The sequence below is a fragment of the Lissotriton vulgaris genome, chromosome 6, assembly GCF_964263255.1.
Source record: "Lissotriton vulgaris chromosome 6, aLisVul1.2, whole genome shotgun sequence".
Taxonomy (NCBI): Eukaryota; Metazoa; Chordata; class Amphibia; order Caudata; family Salamandridae; genus Lissotriton; species Lissotriton vulgaris.
The window spans coordinates 1,855,816,216-1,855,842,351 of NC_141694.1; the positions used below are offsets into that span (position 1 = coordinate 1,855,816,216).

Here is a 26,136-nt window from a genome sequence, read left to right on the forward strand (position 1 = left end):
CTGCTCAAAGCAAGACATATCTCCTTTTATATGTCCCTCATCGTCACGGTTGGCATCAATAGTGGAGCCTTCACTGAACTGACTTGAAGCCCCAGGAACACCATACATAATGACAGAAGCAATGCAGACTTCTTCTCTTTTCACCCAAACCCCAAATCCTCCAACAGATATACCTTACCGATCAGATGGGTCATTAACGGTATTATGCCCTGAGCCATAGTAAATTGTCTAACTAGACAATCACCCAAACTCCCCTGGACCTCATAGTTTCCACAATCAGCTTCATGATATTGGTACTGAGGGCAAGCCAGATTGGAGAATGACATACTCATACCAGAGGTCTCGCCACTAAAACTACAGAAATCTCTTGTGAGGAGTGCAGATTGGGGTGCTTAAATAAGCATCTTTGAATTCTAAATCCAATCATTCTCCTGAAGCAGATCTCTGAGAAGATGTTTCTGAGAAGATGTTATGTTATGTGAATTTGTAGAGCACGGCTTATCACCTGTGAGGGTATCCAGGTGCTGGTTAGGGCAGGTCTGAGGGGGGAGGAGGAAGAGTTATTTCCTGTTTTGTATGGAAGAGCCATTTCTTGAGATTCCTTTGAAAGTCCATGAGGGAGGTGAAGGTTCTGAGATGTTTTGGGAGGTTGTTACAGGTGTTGGTTGTGATGTATGAGAAGGAGCATCCTCTGCATCTGATCTTCTTGATGCGAGGGAGATTTGTTCTTGCCTGGGATGCAGATCGAAGGTGTCTGGTGGGTTGGTAAAAGTTGAGGTGGTGATTGAGGTAAGCATCGCCAGTGAGAGCTTTGTAGGCGTGGGTAAGTAGCTTGAACTTTCATCTTTCCTGGACTGGGAGCCAGTGGAGATTGTTGAGGTGTGGAGAGATGTGGTTATTTCACATGATGTTCAGGATGAGTCTGGTGGCGGCGTTCTGGGTGGATTGGAGTCAGCGTAGGTAATGGTCCGGGATTCCAATGTTGAGGGAATTCTCGTAATCAAGTCAACTTGTGATAAGAGTCTGAGTGACCCTTCGTCTGGTGGTCAGTGAAATCCACTTTAAAATCTTACGTAGCATTCACAAGATGTTTAAGTGTGATGATGCGACAGCATTGATCTGTCTGCTCATGGAGAGGTTGGTGTCCAGGATGATGCAGAGGTTCTTGGCAAGGTCCACAGGGGTGGGTTGGGGGCCAAGTTTGGAGGGCCATCACGGGGCATTCCCTGGGGGAGTGGTTGTTGCAGAAAGTTAGGACTTCGGATTTGTTTGTGTTGAGTTGGAGGCAGTTGTTTTTCATCCAGGCAGCACTGTTGCTCATGTGGTTGGCACAGTTTCACTTTGGCAGTGCTGGTTGATAGGAAGGGAGAGGATGAGCTATGTGTCATCAGTTTATGATACTATGTTGATGCAGTGGGATCTGACGGTGTCCACGAGGGGCATCATATAGACACTGAAGAGCATTGGGCTAAACAACGTTCCTTGAGGGTCTCCGTAGATGAGTTACTTGGGTTCTAAATTGTAGGAGGGTTCTGTCCATGAGGAAGGAGGATAATCCGTTTGAGGGCCAGTCCGCAGAAACACACATGCTGAAGATTTCTAATGAGTGGCTTGTGGGAGACCGTATTGAAAGCTGCAGAGAGGTGGAGGAGGATGAGTGTGGCCATTTCTCCTCGGATGACAATGCTTCTGATGTCATCGGTAGCAGCAATGAGGGCTTTCTATGTGCTGTGGTTGGTGTGAAAGCCTTATTGAGAGCTGCCCAGGAGGTGATGGAGTTCTGGGTGGTCTGTGGTTTGGGCATTGCTGGCCTTCTCAATGACTTTAACTGAAAAAGGCAGGAGGGAGATTGGTGTGTACCTGATGATGGTGTCAGGGTTCCACTTTTGTTTTTTTCAATAGGGCGTTGACTCCTTTATTTTTCCAGCAAGACAGGAAGGTGGAGGTAGTTATGGAGGTGTAGAGGGTATGGCCTGCTGTGTGGGTTGATATTTGGATGAGCTGTGTGAGTCGGAGTTAGCTGACCAGTAACCACCTCCCCATTTGCCTACAATAAAATCAGCGCTGAAGATACCTACAGGATGAGGAATTGTCAGTCATATCGGCGCCTTGTGTAGTAGCTCTTGAATTTCTGTATCTATAAAATTCATTTTGTGATGGGAAGAAAGTTAGCTTCCTGGGAGCTGCCTGCTGCACAGGGGACCCATAAAACTCTATCTTGAAACCCTGAACAGTTTTCAACACATAATGAGTTATTCTAGTTATAGAAGTTATCCTGGCGGCCGTACTCAATACTTTATTACAATTGATGTTGAACAAGTTTTACCTGTAGGGTTGCAACATGCTTCAAACTGGTTCCCGGTCCTGAATCTTCCTCTGCTGTATCTGCCACAGCTGTATCAAGAGCTAGAAGAAAAGAAGGTGCCTCTGCCATTGTCATTGCAATTTCCTCTTCTTTGATTGGCAAATCCCCTTGGAAGACCTTGGTAAAAGGACTGACCTGGCAACCATCCCCTGTATATCCCAACGGAGTAAAAAGGCCATGCTAAAAAGCTTTTTTCAAGGAGCTCCGAGCTTTGTCAAGTGCGGTGAAATATTCACAAATTTGCCAAGATCCTTCTCAGAGATCCCCAAATAAAAGCCCATTCGCTATGAGGCCGGCATTGACCGCTGCCAGTTTTGCTAAATTGGGATCGGTCCTTATCAGTTTTGGTTTACGGCGTTCAGCCGACACAGCGCTGTTGGCATTTCCCAGTGGACAATTGGATCTATGGGCCCATCCAGCCAGGACGTCCGGATCAATGGACTCTCCTTATTCTTTCGCATGCACTGCCCTTTGTAAGATCTTCACTAGCGGTCTAGATAAATCTAAGACTTTATTTTGGCACGACCTCCAGAAGCTTCTATCCCTCTTCTGGGAAACTTCTTAAGAAACAGAAACATATTAGGGTCCACCTCAGGAGTTTCCACAACCTTGTTTGCTAAGGTAGGCCGAGGACATTCTGCTCTCAGACAGTGACAAACATCTCTTTCAGAGACAATCCTGCATTTAGTTTGCCACAATTGGAAGGGGAATACAATCTAAGGACTAGGGGTGGACAATGTCATCCGGATCAATGGACAACAACCCTGACCCCTCACCAGCGTCAGATTGAGTTTGATTACGGCTCGCCATGCTTGCGCTTCTTAGGCACAGGTAAAAGGAGATCCTGTGAATCCATGGAGGGCTTCAAGTGGCCAAACAGAACATCAGAGTCTTTACCACCTTTCTTCCCTGAAGTCTCCAAGACCCCACCCTCCAGCTGAGGAGTCCTGGCCCGACATAAATTTGTTTGAAAGTTTATTGAAGGTCTTTGCCTTTGCTTCATCTCCTTGAGGTTCTGAAACTCACATGGCTGGGCATCGGTTGGTGAGGCTGCATCAAACAGAAGCACTTGTTGTGCATAACGTTTCAGCTACCAGTGAAGGGTTGCAATGCCCCTGTAAGGCTTCATATACAGACTGTTGCACAGGGTTACTAATTGCCGCCAGCAGTTCTTCCCCCATATTGTGCTTCTCTTCAGTATAATGCGTTGAAACAACAAGGGGACCCAAAGGATACAACCATGGACCTTGATAAAATCTCTTCAGTATAAGGCTTATACTGTACTCCTGAGGCGGAAGCCGGGAGGGTTATTTTAAAATTTGTCACTTCACAGATCTTTTTAAAAAGCACTGCACTTCGCCGTTTCTGACAGGACACAGCTCTGTCCTAGTCTGCACGCGCTGCTGATTACCAGCTGACGCGAGGGAAAGACTTGCATTTCCCGACGCCATTACCGGCGAGCCACGAAGACACGCCCCCTCGGAGGCCACGCCCCCCTGCTTGGGATATAAATAGACGCCGATTGCTAGCGCCTGACAGAACTTACCTGTACTCCTGAGGCGGAAGCCGGGAGGGTTATTTTAAAATTTGTCACTTCACAGATCTTTTTAAAAAGCACTGCACTTCGCCGTTTCTGACAGGACACAGCTCTGTCCTAGTCTGCACGCGCTGCTGATTATCAGCTGACGCGAGGGAAAGACTTGCATTTCCCGACGCCATTACTGGCGAGCCACGAAGACACGCCCCCTCGGAGGCCACGCCCCCCTGCTTGGGATATAAATAGACGCCGATTGCTAGCGCCTGACAGAACTTACCTGTACTCCTGAGGCGGAAGCCGGGAGGGTTATTTTAAAATTTGTCACTTCACAGATCTTTTTAAAAAGCACTGCACTTCGCCGTTTCTGACAGGACACAGCTCTGTCCTAGTCTGCACGCGCTGCTGATTACCAGCTGACGTGAGGGAAAGACTTGCATTTCCCGACGCCATTACCGGCGAGCCACGAAGACACGCCCCCTCGGAGGCCACGCCCCCCTGCTTGGGATATAAATAGACGCCGATTGCTAGCGCCTGACAGAACTTACCTGTACTCCTGAGGCGGAAGCCGGGAGGGTTATTTTAAAATTTGTCACTTCACAGATCTTTTTAAAAAGCACTGCACTTCGCCGTTTCTGACAGGACACAGCTCTGTCCTAGTCTGCACGCGCTGCTGATTATCAGCTGACGCGAGGGAAAGACTTGCATTTCCCGACGCCATTACCGGCGAGCCACGAAGACACGCCCCCTCGGAGGCCACGCCCCCCTGCTTGGGATATAAATAGACGCCGATTGCTAGCGCCTGACAGAACTTACCTGTACTCCTGAGGCGGAAGCCGGGAGGGTTATTTTAAAATTTGTCACTTCACAGATCTTTTTAAAAAGCACTGCACTTCGCCGTTTCTGACAGGACACAGCTCTGTCCTAGTCTGCACGCGCTGCTGATTACCAGCTGACGCGAGGGAAAGACTTGCATTTCCCGACGCCATTTCCGGCGAGCCACGAAGACACGCCCCCTCGGAGGCCACGCCCATCCCTCTTACCCTCTGCATAAAAAGATGTGTGCTCCACGGACGCGCAGCGGACGGGCGCAGCGGGCGCGCCGTCAGCGCGCCGAAGGCGCGCCAAAGGCAAGCCCGTCTGGGCCCGTCCGGGCCCGACCGGACCCAGGCCCAGGGATTATGCCAGATGCTTCTCATGAACGTCGGGTTTTTTCAAGGGAAATGCTTCAAACTTTGCAACCAGCGAAATCTCTGCCCTGCTACCATACGCACACGGAAGGTAAACCTTTCTTTCATTGTGCTCGATGTAACCCAATTAACCATAGCCCAGCTAAACCTAGGCTTAAGATGGGACTCCTTAACTGCCGTTCCCTCCCTAAGCACGCAGACAAAATCAACTTACTAATACTAAATCAGGAGTTGGATACACTGTTTCTTACTGAAACGTGGTTATCTGACTACTCTGATGCGGACATCGTCACTGCCCTCCCCCCGGGCTATCTGTGTCAAACTTTTCATAGACCCAGAGGGAGAGGTGGGGGATTGGCCCTAATCCATAGACAACAATTCATCTGTAGAACCTCTGAGGCTCACATTGATGACTGCGAGGGATGCAAATTCTCTATTCAAACCTCCCCGGCCCACACCCTGTCGGGACTCCTGATATATCGCCCCCCAGGTACCCCTGGGAAATTTCTTAACGCCATTACTGAAGCGGTTGCACAACTAGCCTCTTCTGCTTCTGACTTTCTTATAGTGGGCGATCTAAATTTGCATTTCATGGACCCCTCCGATCGAATAGCGGTCGAGCTCCTTCAAGACCTGTCGTCTTTTAATATTCGTTTGATTAATAATGAGCCTACCCACGATAAAGGACACCTGCTGGACCCAGTCCTCACCAATGTCACTAATATCACCACAGGCCCACCCCTGACTTTACCATGGACCGACCATTTCCTAGTCCCGATCTCCTGGGATGTCCCCATTAAGACCCCTCAAACTAGGAAATCTCAAGTCACTGATAGACGGTGGCACAAACTTGTATCTACAGAATGGGCCACCACTCTTTCAAACTCCATTCCTGTGCTTTCCTCTGAGCCCAATATGGCCAATGAACAGTTTAACACCTGGATTACTTCCTCACTTGACAAATTAATCCCTAAAAAGGTCACTCTTAAACACACCAAAAGAGCGCCCTGTGCTCCATGGTATACCGCAGAACTCAAAGCTCTGCGCCAGGAGTGCAAGAGGGCCGAACGCATCTGGCGGAAAGATAAATCTATTACAAACAAAGGAGCGTATTCCACCTCCCTTGCAACTTATAAATCATCCATCCGCAAGGAAAAAACCATATTCTTTCAGCAAAGAATAGAAAAAGCAGTATGCTCGAGCAAAGAATCTTATGCCATTCTAAAAGAGCTACTGAAACCCCCAGCTCCTGAACCAACAAGCCCTCCAGACCCTACTGTGGATCAGGAAAAATGCCAACAGTTGGCTAATTTCTTTCAAGAAAAGATCCAAAAAATCCTTGCTTCAATCCCCCCCGCCAGTCCATGCGAAGATAGCGATCTTACGAACACCCAGACACTCAGTTGTCTCCCCTCTTGGGGCCAAGTAACCACCGAAGATGTGGAAAATACTCTAAAATCCATTAAAAGTGGATCCCCTAGAGACCCTGTCCCGCTTCGGACCCTGAAAGAAGTAACCCCCATCATTGTTCCCCCTCTTACCCACTTGATCAATGCCTCTCTCCAACAGGGAATTGTTCCCCTGAACTGGAAGGCTGCAGTTGTGAAGGCTCTATTGAAGAAGCCTTCCCTTGATCCTGAAAACCTGGCCAATTTTAGGCCAATCTCCCTTCTCCCTGGGATAAGCAAGATTGCCGAAAAATTGGTTAATAAAAAACTGTCTCAGTTCCTGGAAGACAATAACAAATTAAAAAACTCTCAGACAGGTTTCCGGCCAGGGCAGGGCACTGACATCGCCCTCCTGGCGGCGGTAGAGGAGGCCAGGACACTCTTAGACGAGGGAGGATCAGTGGCAGTGATCCTCCTCGACCTGAGTGCGGCCTTCGATACCGTCAATCACCAACTCCTCATTAAACGGCTCGAAAGAGTCGGTGTGGTAGGCTCTGCCCTATCCTGGCTTACATCCTTCTTGGATCAGCGTACTTTTCAGATCTGGGAAAACAACACCTGCTCCTCCGAAACTCCCCTCCAATGTGGTGTGCCTCAGGGCTCCTCCCTGAGCCCCACATTATTTAACATCTACATGTCCCCATTGGAGGAGGTTATCACCCCGTTCGGAGTGAGCGTCGTCAGCTATGCTGACGACACACAATTAGTGGTATCACTATCCCATCCCAATCGAAAACCAGCAGATTTACTTAACTGCCTTACGCAGGTTCAAAACTGGATGAACAGCTCAGCCTTGAAACTAAACGGAACAAAGACAGATGTCCTTCTTCTTGGTCAGAAAGGAATCATTCTCCCCCCAAATATCTGGCCTGATTGTTTGGGTCCCATTCCAGAACCAAAACAAGAAGTAAAAAGCTTAGGTGTGTGGCTAGATACTACTCTGTCATTTTCCACACAAGCAAAAAAAGTAGCCGGGACATGCTTCGGCCTGCTGAAATCACTGAGAAAGATCCTGCCCCTTCTGCCACCCAACTCCCAAAAACTGCTTATACAAGGCCTGATAATTTCTAGGCTTGATTTCAGCAATGTGATATATCTGGGCGCCCCGGAAGCAACACTGAATAAACTTCAGAGAATCCAAAACATAGCCGCCCGGATTCTCACTAAGACCCCTGCCAGAGACTCGGCCAAACCAGCATTGAAACTCCTCCACTGGCTTCCTATAAGGGAGAGAGTTAAATTTAAGGCCTTGTGCCTAGCTCACAAATTATTACAAAATCAAGGCCCTCCCATCCTTAGAAAATTTATCAAACCCTATAAATCCTGCAGATCCCTCAGATCGGACACGGAGAATTTCATCAGCGCCCCTAGAATCAGGAAGGCACGCACAGGTGGAAGGCGGTTCACGGTCCATACCGCAAGCCTCTGGAATGCACTCCCCCGCGACCTGAGAATTGAACCACACTACCTCCGCTTCAGGAAGCGGTTGAAAACTTTTCTTTTTCCCCAATGATCCCTTCCCATCTGAACCACTGTATCCCCGTCCCATCCCTCACTCCCCCTCTTTCTGGCCCCCCTTGTCAGGTTTAGGGTAGGGTTCTTAGCGCTGGGATACCTACGGGTGACTACGCGCTCTATAAGAGTTTTTAATAATAATAATAATAATACTTCTCCATACCAGAGGATTCTGACCGTGCCATATCAACACTCTCAAAAACAATGAAAAGGCACTGTAATACACCTTGTATACACAAGGGGTAATATTGTACAATTGTCCCAAAAAGACAGTAACTCGATTAAGTCAAACCAAACTCGCTCCTCTGGTAAGCTTTCAATATAATTATGCAGCCCTACCATACTCTGCAGAGTACGGCATGATTGGACAAAAAAGCACAGCAATAGAGCTGCTCCAACAAATAACAATTCACTCCAAGAAAATACCTTCAAAAGTGGTGCAGATGGAAAGCACACAAATGCTCTAGGGGTATGTGCGCTACATGGAACTTTAAAAAATGCAATTTGGGTGCATTAAAAAAAATTGCACATGGTTACCATCGACTTGGAGATAATGTTAATAGCATTTCGTAAATACCCATTTTGCATTTAGGAAATGCTATGTACATGTACTTGGAAAATCGCAAATAGGAAATCCCTATTTGCGTTTCCTATTTAGGGAATCACAAAATGTGATTTCTACTGGGTAGGAATCACATTTTACGATTCCCTATCTGCCTTTGTACATATGGAAAGACAATTTAGCATTCCTTAAGTAAACTAAATCCTTTCGTACATATGGCCCTATGTGACTAAGCGGAGGAGCGTGCGTCTCAAACAAAAGTATACACTACCAATGCAAGCGCAAACGGCAAACTGTAAATACTATAAAGATTTTGCTAACCACATTCGCAAAATCACAGAACAGTTACTACAGTATTAGGTACAAACAATAAACACGATGGACTTAACTCTTGGCAGCAGCGAAAGCGGAATCTTGGAGTCACTAATAGATACGTGGCTATGCACGCTGTGATTGGTTGGAAGAGTACGATGGGAAGTGTTTGTTTCACACTTTGGCTGCTGTGATTTGGGCAGTAAAGATTGTGAAGCATAATCTGAGCCTCCTGTTCTGAAATAGAATTCAGTGCAATGTTCCCAAGTCTAGACATTTGTCATCTCACTAGTTAAAAATTATCCAATTTATAAGCAAATCATAAATTCATTTTTTATGTGAAATAATATTCTAAGTATTCACATAATCATATTTGTTGTGTTTACAAATAGTGAAAACTTTCTAGCACTTTGCTGCACAACTGTTAAATTTTCATTGTACGTGAATAGCTAAGGAAAGGAATCCATAACATGAGGCACATTTTCTTCAGAGCTGTTTAACTGATAGAAGTGAGAAGAGCAATTACAGCAAGGCACCATCAGTTTGCATTCAAGATGATCTCTTGCCTTCTGCCCTAGGAACAGCGACAAGAGGCCCACTTGCATCTAGGTGCTAAATGTGATGCACCTCCATCCCAGTGCCAGAGGCCTCTCTCTATATCGCATTTATCCCTGTTGGTGGAAACGTGCTACTGTGGTGCATGTGCACCAAGAGTTATTTTCAGTGAAAGGTATTGCTCTGCCTGCTGTCTCTTTATTCCTGTACTCTGCTCACCTCGGTTCCTCTGAAGCTTGCTGTAATGGCATGAGGACCTGTGTGATGTGCACTGCATCCAATTTACAGCATAATGAGGAAGTAAAGCATTCATGTGCTCGCGATACCATGCGTGTTCACGCTCTTGGGATATCAGGCAACTATGGGTGGTAGGAGTCTTCCCAGACGAGGCTTTCCATGGAACATACTCTACACAGTGCTAGGAACTAGCCTCCTGTTGACTTTGTTCCACAGCCTCTCCTTAGTCTGACTCACGTTCAGCAGAACCTTTCAGGGCAGACTTCTGATGCCCACCAATCAACCGCACCCATCAGACATACCAAGTTCTCTTCGGCAACAAGCCCCTACCTATCCAGTCCAGCTACCCTTTCTCTGCTCAGCTGGCTATGTTGCTGCCACTTAGGAGAGCCAACAGGAGCATGACCACAGACCCTTTATCCTTCTAACATAGTAGACACAGCATACAGGCACCCAGTCCCTTTATTCATCACAGCCCTTCTGGGCTTAGATATGGTGAGTAAATAAAGGGGGCCTGGAGGAAGGCTGACTTGTCATTTCTTGTCCCCACAGGCCACCCTTAAGAAGCTCTTCCCCAGCCTCATCAGCATCACATGGCCTATCCTGTTTTTGGAGTATGAGGGGGCCTTTATCCAGGTGAGTGGATGCAGGCCTGATTTGATTGTTTCTTTGGGAGCAGGATTCGCAGAGCTGTTGTGCATGGTATCATGTAGGGGTGGTTCTGCTGTTGCTACAGATGTAGGAGCTCAGATTAATACCTGATCAAGTCTTGTTCCTAAGCCTGTCTTTGTGCCTTGGTTTTCAGAAGTTCCAGAGAGAATTGAGCACAAAGTGGATCTTGAACACTGTGACCACTGGAGCTCATGTGCTGAAAGGAAAAGTGTTCCGCAACTTCATGGTGGACTTCCGGGTCAGCAACACAAAATTCTTCACGAGAGCAGTGACGGTCCTGCAGGTACTGTAGGCTGTTATTAAATGTACATTACAGAGTTCTGTCTGGGGAAATGGCCATCATACATAATTATGATGTCAGGCTTTGATCAAGATCAAACAGAGGGGCAGTGGTTGGAGAATGTGGTAGACACCTACCTGTGGTGTCCTCACCTCTGGATGTCAGTCTGAGATGGATCCAGCTGAGCTGTACCCAAGTGTGGTTTCCTCACCTCTGGATGTCAGTTGTAGATGGATCCAGCTGAGGTGTACTTAATCGTGGTGTCCTCACCTCTGGAAGTTATTCTGTGATGGATCCAGCTGAGCTGTACCCAAGTGTGGTGTCCTCACCTCTGGATGTTAGACTGAGATGGATCCAGCTGAGCTGTACCCAAGTGTGGTTTCCTCACCTCTGGATGTCAGTTGTAGATGGATCCAGCTGAGGTGTACTTAATCGTGGTCTCCTCACCTCTGGAAGTTATTCTGTGATGGATCCAGCTGAGCTGTACCCAAGTGTGGTTTCCTCACCTCTGGATGTCAGTCTAAGAGGGATCCAGCTGAGGTGTACTTAATCGTGGTGTCCTCACCTCTGGATGTTAGACTGAGATGGATCCAGCTGAGCTGTACCCAAGTGTGGTGTCCTCACCTCTGGATGTTAGACTGAGATGGATCCAGCTGAGCTGTACCCAAGTGTGGTTTCCTCACCTCTGGATGTCAGTTGTAGATGGATCCAGCTGAGGTGTACTTAATCGTGGTGTCCTCACCTCTGGATGTTAGACTGAGATGGATCCAGCTGAGCTGTACCCAAGTGTGGTTTCCTCACCTCTGGATGTCAGTTGTAGATGGATCCAGCTGAGGTGTACTTAATCGTGGTCTCCTCACCTCTGGAAGTTATTCTGTGATGGATCCAGCTGAGCTGTACCCAAGTGTGGTTTCCTCACCTCTGGATGTCAGTCTGAGAGGGATCCAGCTGAGCTGCACCCAAGTGTGGTTTCCTCACCTCTGGATGTCAGTCTAAGAGGGATCCAGCTGAGCTGTACCCAAGTGTGGTGTCCTCACCTCTGGATGTTAGACTGAGATGGATCCAGCTGAGCTGTACCCAAGTGTGGTTTCCTCACCTCTGGATGTCAGTTGTAGATGGATCCAGCTGAGGTGTACTTAATCGTGGTGTCCTCACCTCTGGATGTTAGACTGAGATGGATCCAGCTGAGCTGTACCCAAGTGTGGTTTCCTCACCTCTGGATGTCAGTTGTAGATGGATCCAGCTGAGGTGTACTTAATCGTGGTCTCCTCACCTCTGGAAGTTATTCTGTGATGGATCCAGCTGAGCTGTACCCAAGTGTGGTTTCCTCACCTCTGGATGTCAGTCTGAGAGGGATCCAGCTGAGCTGCACCCAAGTGTGGTGTCCTCACCTCTGGATGTTAGTCTGTGATGGATCCAGCTGAGCTGCACCCAAGTGTGGTGTCCTCACCTCTGGATGTCAGTTTGAAATAGATCCAGCAGAGCTGTGCCTAAATGTGGTTTTCTCACCTGGATGTCAGTCTGAGGGATCCAGCTGAGCTGTACCTAAGCATAGTGTCTGCACCTCTGGATATCAGTCGGAGATGAAGCCTTTTGAGATATGCCTAAGTGTGGTATTAGATTCAGCCGATCTACTCTGTAGCTTGGTGTCTGCAACTCTGGCTGCTGGATGTCAGTCTGAGAGAGATATCTACATCTGAATTACATGTAAGACTGGTGTCTTTAGGTAATTGAGGCCAGTCTGAGATAGATATAACAATGGGAGCAATTTCCACACCTCGGCACCAGATGTGTGTAGAAGATAGAAACATTGTAGCCCTACTGAGAGTGGTTTTGACACCACTAAATGCCAGTCTGAGATAAAGCAGGACTCTGCCTGGCACTAACACACAAACCACTGTGTCCCATATCAGAGTGAAAGTAGTGTCCACCTCTTTCATCACTTCAATCTGAGAAGCTGTATCAAGGTTCTACGGGTGCCTTGTATATAATTTTTAAACCTGCCCACTTCTGAATGCTCTAATTTAATATCTGTCCTCTGACACACTGTGTGATATTGGGTAATTCCGTCTCTCTCCCTTGTCTTATGTGGGGTATTGTGTAAAGTATAAAGTTCTGTAATTATTTCATGTAGGTACTTGAAGCCAGATGGTTGGGTGAAATTGATCTTTTCTTGTCCCTTTTTAGAGGCTTTCTGGACAATCTCCGACTCGCTGCCTGGATACCCTCCTGCGCTCCATCTATGGGACTGAAGTTCTGTCCGACGAGATCAGAGATGCAGAGACCTCCAAACACGTAGAAGAAGCGTCGACCAAAGAGCAGGTGACAACACAGTGCCTTCTGTGTCTCCTAAGCACCTACACATATGTTTCTTCAGCTCTCTGTCATTCTGTGCTCTCTGCTTTACCCTCTTGTTAGGGTGTCTGTCCCTCAGCTGCTCTTTGGGTCTCTATCAAAGACAGCTGGCCACACGCCTAATGTCCACCTTTGCAATCCAGCTCGCCATCCATGTTGCTAAATACTAGTGTTTTTTGGGTGGAATCCTGCAAGAATTGGAGTGTCTATGAGGCCTAGGTATAAGCGATATCCCCTCCACACAGTAAATCACTATGACTGGCCACGTTTTTACTTTATGAAGAAAAAATCTTGTTTCACCAATTTTGACAAATATTCTGTAATGAACATTAGAACGCACAAGAAATGCAGAACTGTCTTCACATGAGGCGGGGTAATGCTGGAGACCGTCCATTTCTAGAGAATGGCGATAGTTCTAGGTTAGAGTGACTGATTTACATTGACTCGACCCATCACATTATTTGTTCAACCAGTTAGGACCATTTATGAGTTGAGCACTTGGGCAAAGATGGTAAATGTGGTGCTGGGAGCCAGGCTGGAGGCACCTTCCTCCTTCGATACCAGGACCGTCCTTTGCCTGGTGATTGGGCTAAAGTCACCTGAAGCAGGCTGTTTCTGACTGCGTCGAAAACATTAGATTTAAAAGCAAATTGTTTAAACCTACCTTAGACATCAACACTTCCATTCGCCATGCGTCTTTTGTGAACAAATGCAAGAAAGTACGAAACATGAAAGGCCTGAGCTTGAATGGCAAACACTTGAACAGAAGTGACATTTGTCTTAGTAAAGTGAGTAAAAATGGTTTTAAACATTACTTGCTGAAGGAATTAAATAGCGGTGTTACTACCATGCCAAATATGGCTAGATGTCTGCATGATTACGATATTCCATCAATTCATCAAAAGCACAGGGGGAGCGGAAGTGACATCACACACAATTTGACCTTTACTTTGACTCACACACGCATGGTTAAACATGCAGACACATTCACACACTCCCTCTCAGATAAACACTCACCCGCAAGCACGCATACAACATACATCTAAGAGCATTTTTTACTTAATTTAGCTACCAGATGGTGCCTTATTCTAGTTAATTGTAGTCCTTTTTAGGTCTCGCTAGAGCCAGCGCATGCGCTACTCATAGACATTTAGTAGGGGATTCAAAAAGTGCTACCACAAGCTGCTTTGGCTGGCCTAGCGCTTGCGTTTACGTACGCGTGCATGCGTGCAACCGCCAACTTTTAGCGCCATCTGTCTTTCCTCTCACTTGATTGCTTTCACGCTCCTCCGCCCCTTCCATCCGCGCCACGTCGCGCTGCTTTCACTTTTGCGCACGGCCAATGCTTGTTAATCTTGACCTGTAAACATTCCTTGTCACCTTTTGAGAAGCAGAACTGTTTTAAACAAAATGTCACAGCATGGACTTCACGATTCACTTGCACAGACTTCCTATCGTATGCCCTGATTACATCATTAAGTGAAGCGTGTTATGCACTCCTGAACACAATTGGCATCGTATCCTTATTTTTAACCAAGCAGACACCGCACACACTTCGGGTCACTTGTTACAATGCCGAATTATTCTATTTCTTCACTTCATTTATAACTATAGGGCACAGCATGGATCTTGCGGTTTTACCTCTTCTTGAGCACAACTGGCACCAGTTTAAATCGTTCGTTTCTATCCAAAATTCACCTGAAGTAATTCACTTCGCTTAATTCCAAAGTGCTTGTTATAGTAAAGCCCACAGTGTTTAGAACTTTTCACATGCTGCTAGCACGCAGTTCTCTATCTCCGACTGCCCTGGGCATCAGCACTTCTAAAAATACGTTTAACAGAAGGAGCCTCGCTCTCGTGTGTGTGTTGGGGTGACTCCTACCCACTGTCGTGCTTATCCGGTCATGACCAGTCTGGGTTTCTCTGCTACCTGTTGGTCTTCCTGGTGTGTTCTCACAATAACAGGAGCTGCTCCAAGGCTCTCTTCATTCTCGAATTCCAAAGTGCTTGTTAATATAAAGCCCACCGTGTTTAGAGCTAAGTGTATGGCAACTGTTGGGGGCTGTGTCATTCCTAAGTAGACGTACGCAGGCGTCACTGTCCTTTGTGGTTTTCAAACTATGTGTGACCTCTCCACGGAAAAGGGTGAAAAATTACTTGTAAATATATGGCTCTTAACACACTTGAATTCTTGTTCTCCTCGCCGCATTTGCATTGCAGAGATCCGAGGGTGATGAACAGTGCAAATACCATTATATATTGTGCGATTTATATACAAAAATTTTAAGTAGTATAGATAGTTTGTGTGTTTGCAAGAGGTGGATTGGGTATTGTAGTACCGAGAGTTGCAATAGAGACACTAAAAAAAGTTCTTGTACCTAGCATAGTTCTCACAGTAATGAAGGGACTACTTACTAATCTTGGCTGTTGTGCCTGGGCGAGGTATCTAGGGCGGTGACTGACTGAGTGCTGCACCCCCTGCTCCCCAGCTTCATCTGGTAATGTGGTCTGTGCAGTACAGGTCCAGGCACTTGCATGCAGCAGAGCAGCCATTTGTTGACTGATACCCATCATGATGGCTGCTAGTGTAGACCTCTGCTGTGCACCATTTACATATAGTAAATCCACCGCATTTACAGCATGTGCTTTTGAAACACGGTGGAGCCTTGGTACCGAATAATGACACAAAACGGCCTTAACAATGTTTTTAGTGTGCCTGCTGTACCGCTTGTGGTGCAGCATGCCGAGACTAAGCACAAAATGCACCATCAGTCCGCTTTGCCACATTCAAGGTTTGGAAGCAAGCTGCACAGGCATGTATGTCTATCTTCGCCATCACAAACTGAAGTAGCGTTGTAACAATGCAGAATGGGCGTGCCATTTCCATGACTCCATTTTCAGCGGGGCAGAATAAGGTCAATTATTTTGTTAGACACTACACCTACGTCCTAAGAGTCCGTTGGCATGCTTTGAAAAGTCTGTTAATGTGCACCTCAGGCTCTCGTCTTTCAGACCGCTTCATTTAGAGACCGCTACAAACATATCTGTTGTGGCAGGAGGGTTGCTTGATCGTCTGTGCAATTAGTGCAAAACAAATCTGCATTTAACACATTTCTAAATTAAGTTATGTATTTGAAAAGTGCACCAAAAATCAGAAGAGCCTCAAACAGTTTATTTCACAGGTTATAAATCACCCTTAATTTGATGGCTATATTAGAAGGTTTCATTAGAATGATTCAAACGAATTTCCTGAGTACCTTTTAATGGCTTGAGGGAAGTTGCATATGTGGAATTGCATTGATAGATTTTGCCAATTTTAAAGGGTAAGCTTAAGACACAGGATGGACGTCAGAAGATGGTCCTGAACACAAAAATCACCATTGTGTAATCCCAAATTCCTTTTGCAATGTACCAATACCTTCTGGGGTAAACTATGTCCTTGGTCTCTGTTGCCTCCATGCATCGCTGTAGTCTTATCCCTCCTATCCTGCGGATCACATTTCATCTACTTATGACATCCTCACCTCCTTTTTAGGTTGAGCCTGCAACCCCGCATGCTTGTTTACAACAAGCATTGGCATAGCCAATAGTCCTCGCCTCTGGGACCTTATAAGTATTTAGTTATGCAGCACAATATCCTTGGTGCAACAACATCAACTGTTGCATGGCTTAACACTTATAAGGTCCCAAAAGCGAGACCTGTTGGCTATGCCAATGCTTGTTTAGGTTGGACCTGGGAAATCTATTGTTTTTAATATGAATCTTAAAAGGGGCTTCACTTTCCTGGCTTTTTATTGGTCCCTGGCTGTAGCATATTTTCCTGCATTTACCAATGCTTGTAAATGTAAATGTGGGTGTACTTGTAAAGCGCACTGCGACTCCATGGAGTATCCTGGCGCTGAAGAACGCTGGGGAACCCGTCCTGGTTTTCCCTGTGAGATGGTCCCTTTCTGGGTATCTCCAAGGTGAAACCAGGCATCCCCGGCGTCTGTGGGGGGCCGTTGTAGAGATGAGGCAAGCTTAATGCCCAGAGTTGCCGAGTGTGTTCCCTGGTTAGAGTAGGCACCGAGGCGAGAATTATCGAGTCCGTTTTGACCCTGGTCCACGACCCTGCCGCGTCGGGAATTGAACCCTGGCCGTTCTCTGTTTACGGGTCTGCCGCCTCTAACCAGTGAGCCACACCACTCCACTTCTTCCTGCTTTGCTTTTCTTATCAGTTTCCCGTAGCCGAAATACTGTTAAGATCTGCTTAGGTGGAACAATTTTTTTTCATAAAGTTGTGCCTCTCACATATTTTAGGTGGAAGAGAAGCACTTGCTACTTCTATTCTTTTGCAGACTTGTATTGCTGAATGTGTCTGAAGGGCAAAATGTTAAATTGTTTAATCGTATGGTGAATTAAGGGATTTGTCCAGAATCGCAGGATGTTGAGCCAAGACCAGGACTCGAGCCTGGTTCTCTAGCTTCAGTGTTGGTGGCTCTGACCGCTGGGCCATGTCTCCTCCCCTTTATGTGAAGCCATCACATCAATGTTTCCATGTAAAGCAACAAATGCCCTTCTTACTTGTAAAATATGTCTAGCAAGGAGGGAGGCACCGTCCCACTGACAGATGTTAGTTGTGAAAAATGGGCAAGTGACAGAAATTACAATGCAATATCAAATCACTGCATAATTCTGTAATGTTGCTTTGTGTGACATTCAGGTGGCCAACAACTTGTTGGGTGGAACCTCTCATTCAACAAGGTTACAAAAAATTGTGCCAATTTTTTATTTGATTTTTTTAAATCAAAATTGCTCCAGTTTTTGTTCTGCTGGCATAGGCAAGTTCAATTAAGCTCACAGTATTTCACAGGGTACTCCTTTCCTCTGGTTGTTATCACCCTCAGTTCCTGCCCCCTGAGAGACCTTTGCGGAATGCTTCCTGGAGGGTCTAATTTCACCATCTTTGCTGCAGCCAAGACCATGGGTGGGTGGTCTCTATTCAAACCCTGCTCTTAACACCTAATATTGCTATATTTTACAACTAAACAGGCATAAATAGTGCAGTGGCACCAGGGCCAAAAGTTGTCACAACTCCACTAATCACCAAATATTGCAAAATGTTACTACTCAACAGGCAGTCACAAGTGCAGGTATCTTGCGGGCAACAGGGTCATTATTTGAGTGGTGCATTAGGTGCAGTGGCACCGGGCCCAAAAGTTATCAGATGTTCTGTAAACGCCTAATATTGCTATATTTTACAATGAAACAGGCAGCCACAAGTGCAGTTATCTAGCTGGCTATAGGGTCATGATTTCTATAGTGCTGCAGGTGCAGTGGCACCAGGTCCAAAAGCTTCAGGCACCCCACTAAACACTGATTTTTGCTATGTTTTACAACTGAACAGGCAGTCTAAAGTTCAGTTATCTTTCAGGCACTAGGGTAATGTTTTGAATGGTGCATCAGGTGTGGTGGCACCAGGCCAAAGAAGTTGTCCGAACTCCTCTAAACTCATAATATTGCTATATTTTACTACTAAACAGGCAGTTACAATTGCAGTTACCTTGCCATTGAAAGGGGGCTAGATTTAAACAGTGCAGCAGGTGCAGTGGCACCGAGGCCAACAGTTGTCAGAACTCCTTTAAACACCTAATATTGCTATATTTTATAACTAAAGAGCCTGTCATGAGTGCAGTTATATTATAAGCACCAGGATCATGATTTCAATGGTGCAGCAGGTGCAGTGGCACAGGGCTAAAAAGTTGTCGGAACTCCTCTAAACAACTAATATTGCCATATTTGACTACTATACAGGCAGTCACAATAGCAGTTATCTTGCAGTTACAAGGGCCTGATTTTAATGGTGCAGCAGAAGCAGTGGCACTGGGTCCAAAAGTTCTACGGACCCACTAAACGCAGAATATTGGAACGTTTTACTACTAAACAGGCAGTCTCGCAGGCACTAGGGCCACGATTTCAGTGGTGCAGCAGGTGCAGTGACACCAGAGCCTAAAACTCTAGGCACCCCTCTAAACACAAAATATTGCAATATTTTACTAGTAAATAGGCAGTCACAAGTGCAGTTACCTGATATGTAATAGGGTTTATGATTTGAATAGTGCAGCAGGTGCTGTGACACTGGTGCCAAAAGTTGTCATAACTCCTTTAAACACCAACATTGCTATAGTTTCGTACTACACAGGTAGTCCCAAATGCAGTTATCTTGCAGGCACTAGGGGCAGGATAATGTGGTGTAGCAGGTGCATTGGCACTGGGCCCAAAAGTTGTCAGAACTAAATACATAATATTGCTATTAAATCCATTAATTCTATTATTTCCCTCATCCATTTCATTTTTCAAAATGTTGCTATTACTTACCCGCATTACACCACTATTAACAGTACAATATATTGCATTTTTTGTAGATAAACAAGTCATAACACTTTAACAGACTTTCTGTAACTTATATTGTACAACTACTCTGCAAGCTATAATTTGTAACGAAAAACAGTTTAATAATCTCATAAGCAAAACCTAATGCAGTTACTAATTCTTATTACACTAATAGTGAATATTATTCCATATTTGTGAAATAAAACAATTGCCAGAAAACCAGGAAAATAGAGCTCCAACTGACGTCCATTAGGACAAGCAACCCCTGTGTTCCAGACCCTTACTTCGCCGCCTCTGAGTCTAGGGGTCACATAGGCAGTGCCGGGGTTCTCGAGGGTGGTAGCTGCGACCCCTGGTGACCACTAAATGAAGTTGAATTCTGGAGTTTGTAGTATTGCATTAGAAGTAAGGCTTTGGAGCAGCTGGTGTGCAGATTGGTGCTGGGTGGAGGTCAGTACTGGCTGTGGGCGTCACCCATTCTAGGTTACTCTTCCAGTCCTGATTTCATTCAATACTCATGCTTGCAGTCTCACCTAAGTTACAGGACTAGTAGCCCCAGTCAGACTCGGAGTGAGTTCTCGCTTCCCTCCCAGCAGACCAGCCAACAAACTCAAGAACATGACAAACAGTCACCAGAGCCTCCTTGACATGTCCTTCAACATGCTTACTAAACTAGCACCCATTGTTCATGACACACAGGGTTAACTCAAGAAGCCTGCAGGAGAAATGAAAGAAATACTCAGCTCTGCAAGCAGTGGGGCACCTGGAAGCTCACATGTGAGTTGGTCCTGCCTTGAATCATCTGAAGGTTTGCTCTTTTGGACTTCCAAGGTGGTTTATTTCGGTCAGGACGTTTGGCTAAGATGATCCTTGGGTTTCTTCCTCTTCTATGATTCCTGTATTTCCCCACCTTGATGGAGAGTGGTGTAAATTGAAAGCTGTGCACCTTCTTTGACACTTTCTTCTCTTCTTACCCACACAGGTGGTGTCCACAGCCATCCTGAGTCTGCTGCGCAACTGCGCTGTCCATGAGGCCAGAGCGCGGCTTGAATCCTACCCTACAATCCGTGCCGCAATAGAAGCATCGCTCAATGCTATTGGACGGAAGAGGAGTGTGATAAACATTGAGATGCCTAGCATAGACACATAGGATGGCTTTGAATACATTTGTGTGATCAAATGGAAGGCCTGGACCATCAGACCGTCTTCCAGCTTTTCATTGAGCTTGAGGCTCACATGGAGTGTTATCTCCATGGTTGGACTTTGCTATAAATAAATGTGTTTTTTTATTTTTATTTTATATTTTAAGTTGCATTTTTGGATTGTTTAGAACAAACACAACGCCTTCCTCTGGATTATTTCCTACTGCTGATTCAGTCCTGATTTACAGCCTATCAGTAGTTTAGATGTGAAGCATTTGCTTGGCAGCGGATGGCATGAGTGTCTAAAGGGACCTACTTACCTTGAATTAGAAGCTCTGCACACATTTCAGCTACATTCCCAGGGTGCAGGTGAAAAACAAGTAGAAACCTTTGCATAATAGCCCGAGATCTCCTTGGTGACCTCTTCCTGACCACAAAGGCTTAGAAGTAACCTGCTCTAGAAACTAGTGGGGGATTGAGACCTTCAGTCCTAGCATATCATAGAGGACAGTATGCAAGAGCAGAGAGCTACTGCAAGGATATGAATTGTAAGACAGCAGGAGAAAGTAACTACCTAGTGCAGAGAAGCTACCTTTTAAAGAATATATATATTGGAGAAACCCATTTCACAGCACAGGTGGCCACCACAATGGTATTCGATCTCTGTAAAGGTAGTGGAAGAACACGGTGTACACAACGTGGCATAGTATCAGAATATCATCTGCATTGCAGTAGGGAGAGCAGCAACACATGCATGGACCAGAGAGCTACATCAATAATCTTAACAGTGTCACATCAGAAATAGGGAGAACATGGCAAATTAATAGGTCCGGGTGCCGTAGATGGAACTGAACTGGAAGCTCTGGAGAACATCTCAACTCTATCACATTGGACTTGGATGTCGAGCTTTTAAGAAGAGGTGATAAATCCCCAACCCAATCAGAATTTGAAAGAGAGGAACACAAAGGATCAAATGCGATGGTAGCTCAAGGGATCTACAGCCCAGTTGCACCATCCCAGGAAAGTTGAGTTCAGAATCCAGGTTTCAGGCCAACCAAGAGCTGTTGCAGAAGCTTCAGATCAACCAGATCTCCACACCAGCTCTCACTCGTCAGGAATCTTAGTAAAGGGCTTGATGTAGAGCTTGGCAGATGGGTTACTCCATACCAAAGATGTCGGATATCACGTCTGCAGAAATTTAAATCCCATATGATATGCTGGGATTTACGTTTCAGCAGACCCGATATACGTCACTGTTGTGACAGAGTAACCCACCTGCCAAGATCTAAATTAGGCCCAAAGTCATTAAGGGCTAAGTTAAACTTTGATGGCTAATGACCAGCATGTTGTGCATAAGAAACAGACTAGTCGTACAGAGAGGACATCTAGCTATTGATCTTTCACACACCTTTGTCCCTTTCCACCGAATGCTAAGAAGGAGCAGGGAACAGTCTTCAATGTCTTCCAAGCCCATTAGCGCCGACCACCCAGATATGATCAGAGAGACTGATACCAAGTACTGTGCAATTATCCCTGCGATTGACTCAACACTGGTGCCATGGGCTTCACTTACTGTCTGTGAACAGTTAACATATTTTGGGAAGATCTTTTCTCACAGATTTTATGATGAATTGTGGTTTCCAAATAACATTGTTTTCATTTTTTGTGACCATCATCTAAGACTATTGCTCCAGTAGTGAAAAATGATGTTTTTGTCGCCATTTTACGTCTTGCACAAAACTGGAGGGACTGAAAGAAGTCAAGGGAGCCAAAACCATTCTGATCCACGAAGGAGGAAGTATCACGTTCCTAGCAGGGATGCTCTACAATTTCTTGTGCATACGCAACTCTAGTATGTGATTCACTTCCATAGATACAACCTCTTCAACATTGAAGTGATGCTTCCAATAAAATTGCCTCTTTGTTATATTTGGATAAGCATTAAAAGATGTACAAACAAGACACCGGGTTCTGTCTGGTGACCTACTGTAGTAAGTCTGTGAGATAATGGCATTGAGCGATACACAGTCACAGCCTCACCTTTGTACTCCAATCACTTCAAATGACTGCTTGCCCATGGAGACATGGAGGCGACAGCATCCCAGTGTTTCCCCCCTACCCCAGATGCACATGGGGCCACTGTAGGTAGAGTGGGCTGGTCACACCTCTGTTTTATGACCCTCAGCATCAGGAGGAAAGGAGTAAGGCCAAGGGGTCCTCTTCCAGTGCCGGGGCTCTTTGGCGATCGGGATTAACCACCCACCCTCCCAGATATATATAAATAAATAAATATATATATATATATATATATATATATATATATATATATATATATATATATATATATAGTTCTGTTTCAGACATTGCAGTCATAGTTACAGGGTGGTCCTAAAGCTTTAAACAACTAAAAAAGCCTCCAGATATAATTGATCTTGTATCCAGAAAGCAATTCCTCAGGTCACTGGGAATCATTCAGGCGGGGTGCTCCTTAATTCCTCCTGGAACAGTTGAAATCCTAGAGTAACTATGGAGACTGCCCAGGGTCTCGCTCAGATTTGTCGGGAGCAGGACACAAAAGTAAAGAGTAGGGTGACAACCTACTTTATGTAAACAAGCTGTAAAGAATACCAGTGTGTTGGTGCTGAAAACACCACCAGGACAGCTTTAGCTTTCTGAGGATGGGTGTGTGTTGTTCAAGGAACTCTCCATCAACACCTAGATCACCCGCAAGCTAACCCAATCTGTGTAATCAATAACCTAGTGACATATTTTATCCGCAGAGTCTCGCTGTCATTTATTATGTTACATGTATTGTATTGTTGTAAATTTCAAGGTTCTTCACATCCTCAAAGGGTTAGGGGTAGCAGTGCTGTGTGGAAGAGTCCTTGTGGGTTTCGTGTGAGTCAGATCAGGTTCTCCTGAAGAGTCCCTTTCTTTTAGGAGCCCTGCTTAGCCCCTCCTTTCTGTCTGTGATTGCAACAAAGGCACATCTGTGTACACAAGGAGGGCGCCCAGTGACCACGTTTCCAATCTCATAATCCAGTTGTGCTAATGTACCACAACGCGGAATTTGCTACAAGTAATAAAATGGTTTGAAGTGACTTTACTGCAGTAGATCCAAGGACATTGACAAGGGTCCCTTCTGGGTCCTATAGTCACCGCCTTAACTTTTCAGGCAAAAACACCCATTGATTTCTGTACAATGAGGGTAAATGCATTAATGCAACCATGTCGTTCCTGTTTATATTCCACAGGCTATAACTAATCTTACATTCCCTAGGAGTATCTGTTTTTTCCAGGATGTTTTTACTTTTTTCCCAGGCAGCAAATTACTCTAGTAGATTGTATAATTTGAATTGAGTCACATCCAGGTGTTTGTAATGAGTCGCAAATGGGTTCTAGCTCAAGGCAGTGTGAGTTTCTCTCAGTGTCTTTCAGTGGGGTAGCAAGGTATTTAGGGGAAGAGGATGTGGCACTATGGCCGGAGCTGCTGACTTTGGAACTGGGGAACCAGATTCAGCCTTCATGAGCAGCCCCCCAGACCAATCTCCTGGGTAAGCTTATTTGGCTTCAGGAACAAGTCCTGCTAGGCTTGTGTAAGAGCATGTATTGATGAACACGATGCGCCACTAACCTTTTTCGTTGACCTTGTTGAGCTGCCAAGCTCAGCAGCAGGTATAGTTTTAGATACTTTACTAACATGTTTACAGAGGCACGGTTTTACAGATGTGGATTTAACAATGCATTTGGTTCAGCTTTAGCAGATGGTGTTCCAACATGATAGGAGGAAATCCAATGTGGCATTTCTTCTTAAACTGAAATATTCATAGTAGAGTGTACGGTTCAGTGCCATCCACAAGCAGGGGCTTGCAGTGGGCGATGTGTGTAAAGAAGTCATAGGCATTAATCAGATCAAAGTTTTTTTTATTTGATGAACTATTTACCACCTGCCATGTCTCTGCCAAAAATCAGACCGAGCTTCGGAAATGTGCTTTAGAAGTAGAAGTAAGACTTCTGGCAATTGGAAAGGTGCTAGATGTACATTGGGTGTCCTTAAGTGAAATATCAGTGAGAGCTGTTTGGAATAATTGCAAAGCACTTAGTAAACATTTCATAGAATCTTCCACAGAGTCCACAAGGGGTGATATTGGCCAGTATATATATGCTGGTTTAAACTGTTTATTAACCCCTCTAATGTTTGTCGAACATATTGGCATGTTATATGTTGCTTTCACAGAATTGGGTGACCGATCCAGAAGGCTACATGAGCATGATACGACCATATATGAATCTGATCGATTCATACAGATGCAGATTTTAGTGTTTGAATCCATGGCTGATCCAACTGGGCCATTTCCTACAACTGCATTGAATGGTGTTGAAAGAATGCAGTTTGAGGACGTGGAACAAAGGCTGTGTTAGCATCACTAGGGCACATTTATTTAGGAGATCAGCAAATAGCCTGTGAAAAAGGATGACAATGACTAATGCATCAAATGTTTCTAGAAGTATAACTACAACCAATGGCGAAATCGAATACAAAGAGTTGGTACAAGCAATGCAACTGCCACAGCCTGGTTTGTGGCCAGATCTGTTCGTTATCTTATATGGTAAGGGAGAATTACAAAACCTTTGTACCTGGTTGCGTGTATTTTATCCCAGGCAGTACATCATTGGTTTTAAGGAGCACAAGGAAAATAGAAATTGCATCAGTGAAAGCCGGAAACCATTAGTGCACATTATGGGCTTCTTTTGTACATCCACGGCAGAATGCGAATGGGGCTTTGTTGTAATGAATGATGTGCTCACACCACTGCGGAACAGAATAACAGTCCATCGCCTGTCTTCTATGATGTTCATAACAATTGTGGCCCGTCCAGTCACAGAATTTAAACCAGAATTGTATGTTCAGAAATGGTTGGGGTAAGGGAGGGGGAGTGTTTTGAAGACAGAAACTGCATGGCTCAGAGACAAATTGCTCATGATTCCACCTACAAGTGTATTTGGGACATTCTGTGATTGTAAACCTATCTCACTTTGTGAATGCATTTTAATGTAAACAAAATCTCATATATTAAACCTTAAATGAATGTGTTTTTTCATTGGCTGAATTTAGTAACATAATAAGCTGTAACTGGTTAGTGAAATGCCATGCAAATAATAAAAATCGGGTTGTTTTGCTCTTTCTAGCCACACCTCTGACTCCCCCCTACTGATCCAATTCTCAGGTTTTTCCCATCCCCTTGTTCTCCCCCCACTTTTTTTCCCCAATTCAGCAACTGGATGCAACTAAAAGAAAAAAAGTAGCCCTGAAAGTGCGAGCAATGGAAGGACACTAGCACTTGAGCAATGCTCCAAGGGAGGGACAAACATACAAAGAGGAAGTAAAGCCAGAATGCACTGACAAAAGAGAAGGAAGGAGATGAGAGTGACAATGAAGCCAACCAATGGTATTCAATAAGCGGGTTGTAAGCCTACCCTAGTTAAACAGAATGTCTTGCAAGCGAAAGCACATATGATGTCTCAGGCACGATCTAAAAAGGCCTAAGACGGACACTTGACTTGAAACATAGCTGCAACTACATGATTTTGCAGCG

At 45.3% G+C, this 26,136-nt stretch overlaps 1 protein-coding gene across 1 annotated transcript in view; it reads left to right on the top strand.

Annotated features, from left to right (window-relative positions):
• Positions 1-25,633, top strand: part of GCKR (glucokinase regulator) — a 164,259-nt gene extending 138,626 nt beyond the window's left edge. The window contains exons 16-19 of the mRNA XM_086928175.1: positions 10,271-10,354; positions 10,524-10,673; positions 12,858-12,992; positions 20,380-25,633. Of these exons, the coding sequence (XP_086784301.1) occupies positions 10,271-10,354; positions 10,524-10,673; positions 12,858-12,992; positions 20,380-20,547 (537 nt within the window). The 3' untranslated portion in view covers positions 20,548-25,633. The remainder of the gene's footprint in view (positions 1-10,270; positions 10,355-10,523; positions 10,674-12,857; positions 12,993-20,379) is intronic.
• Positions 25,634-26,136: the final 503 nt, after the last annotated feature.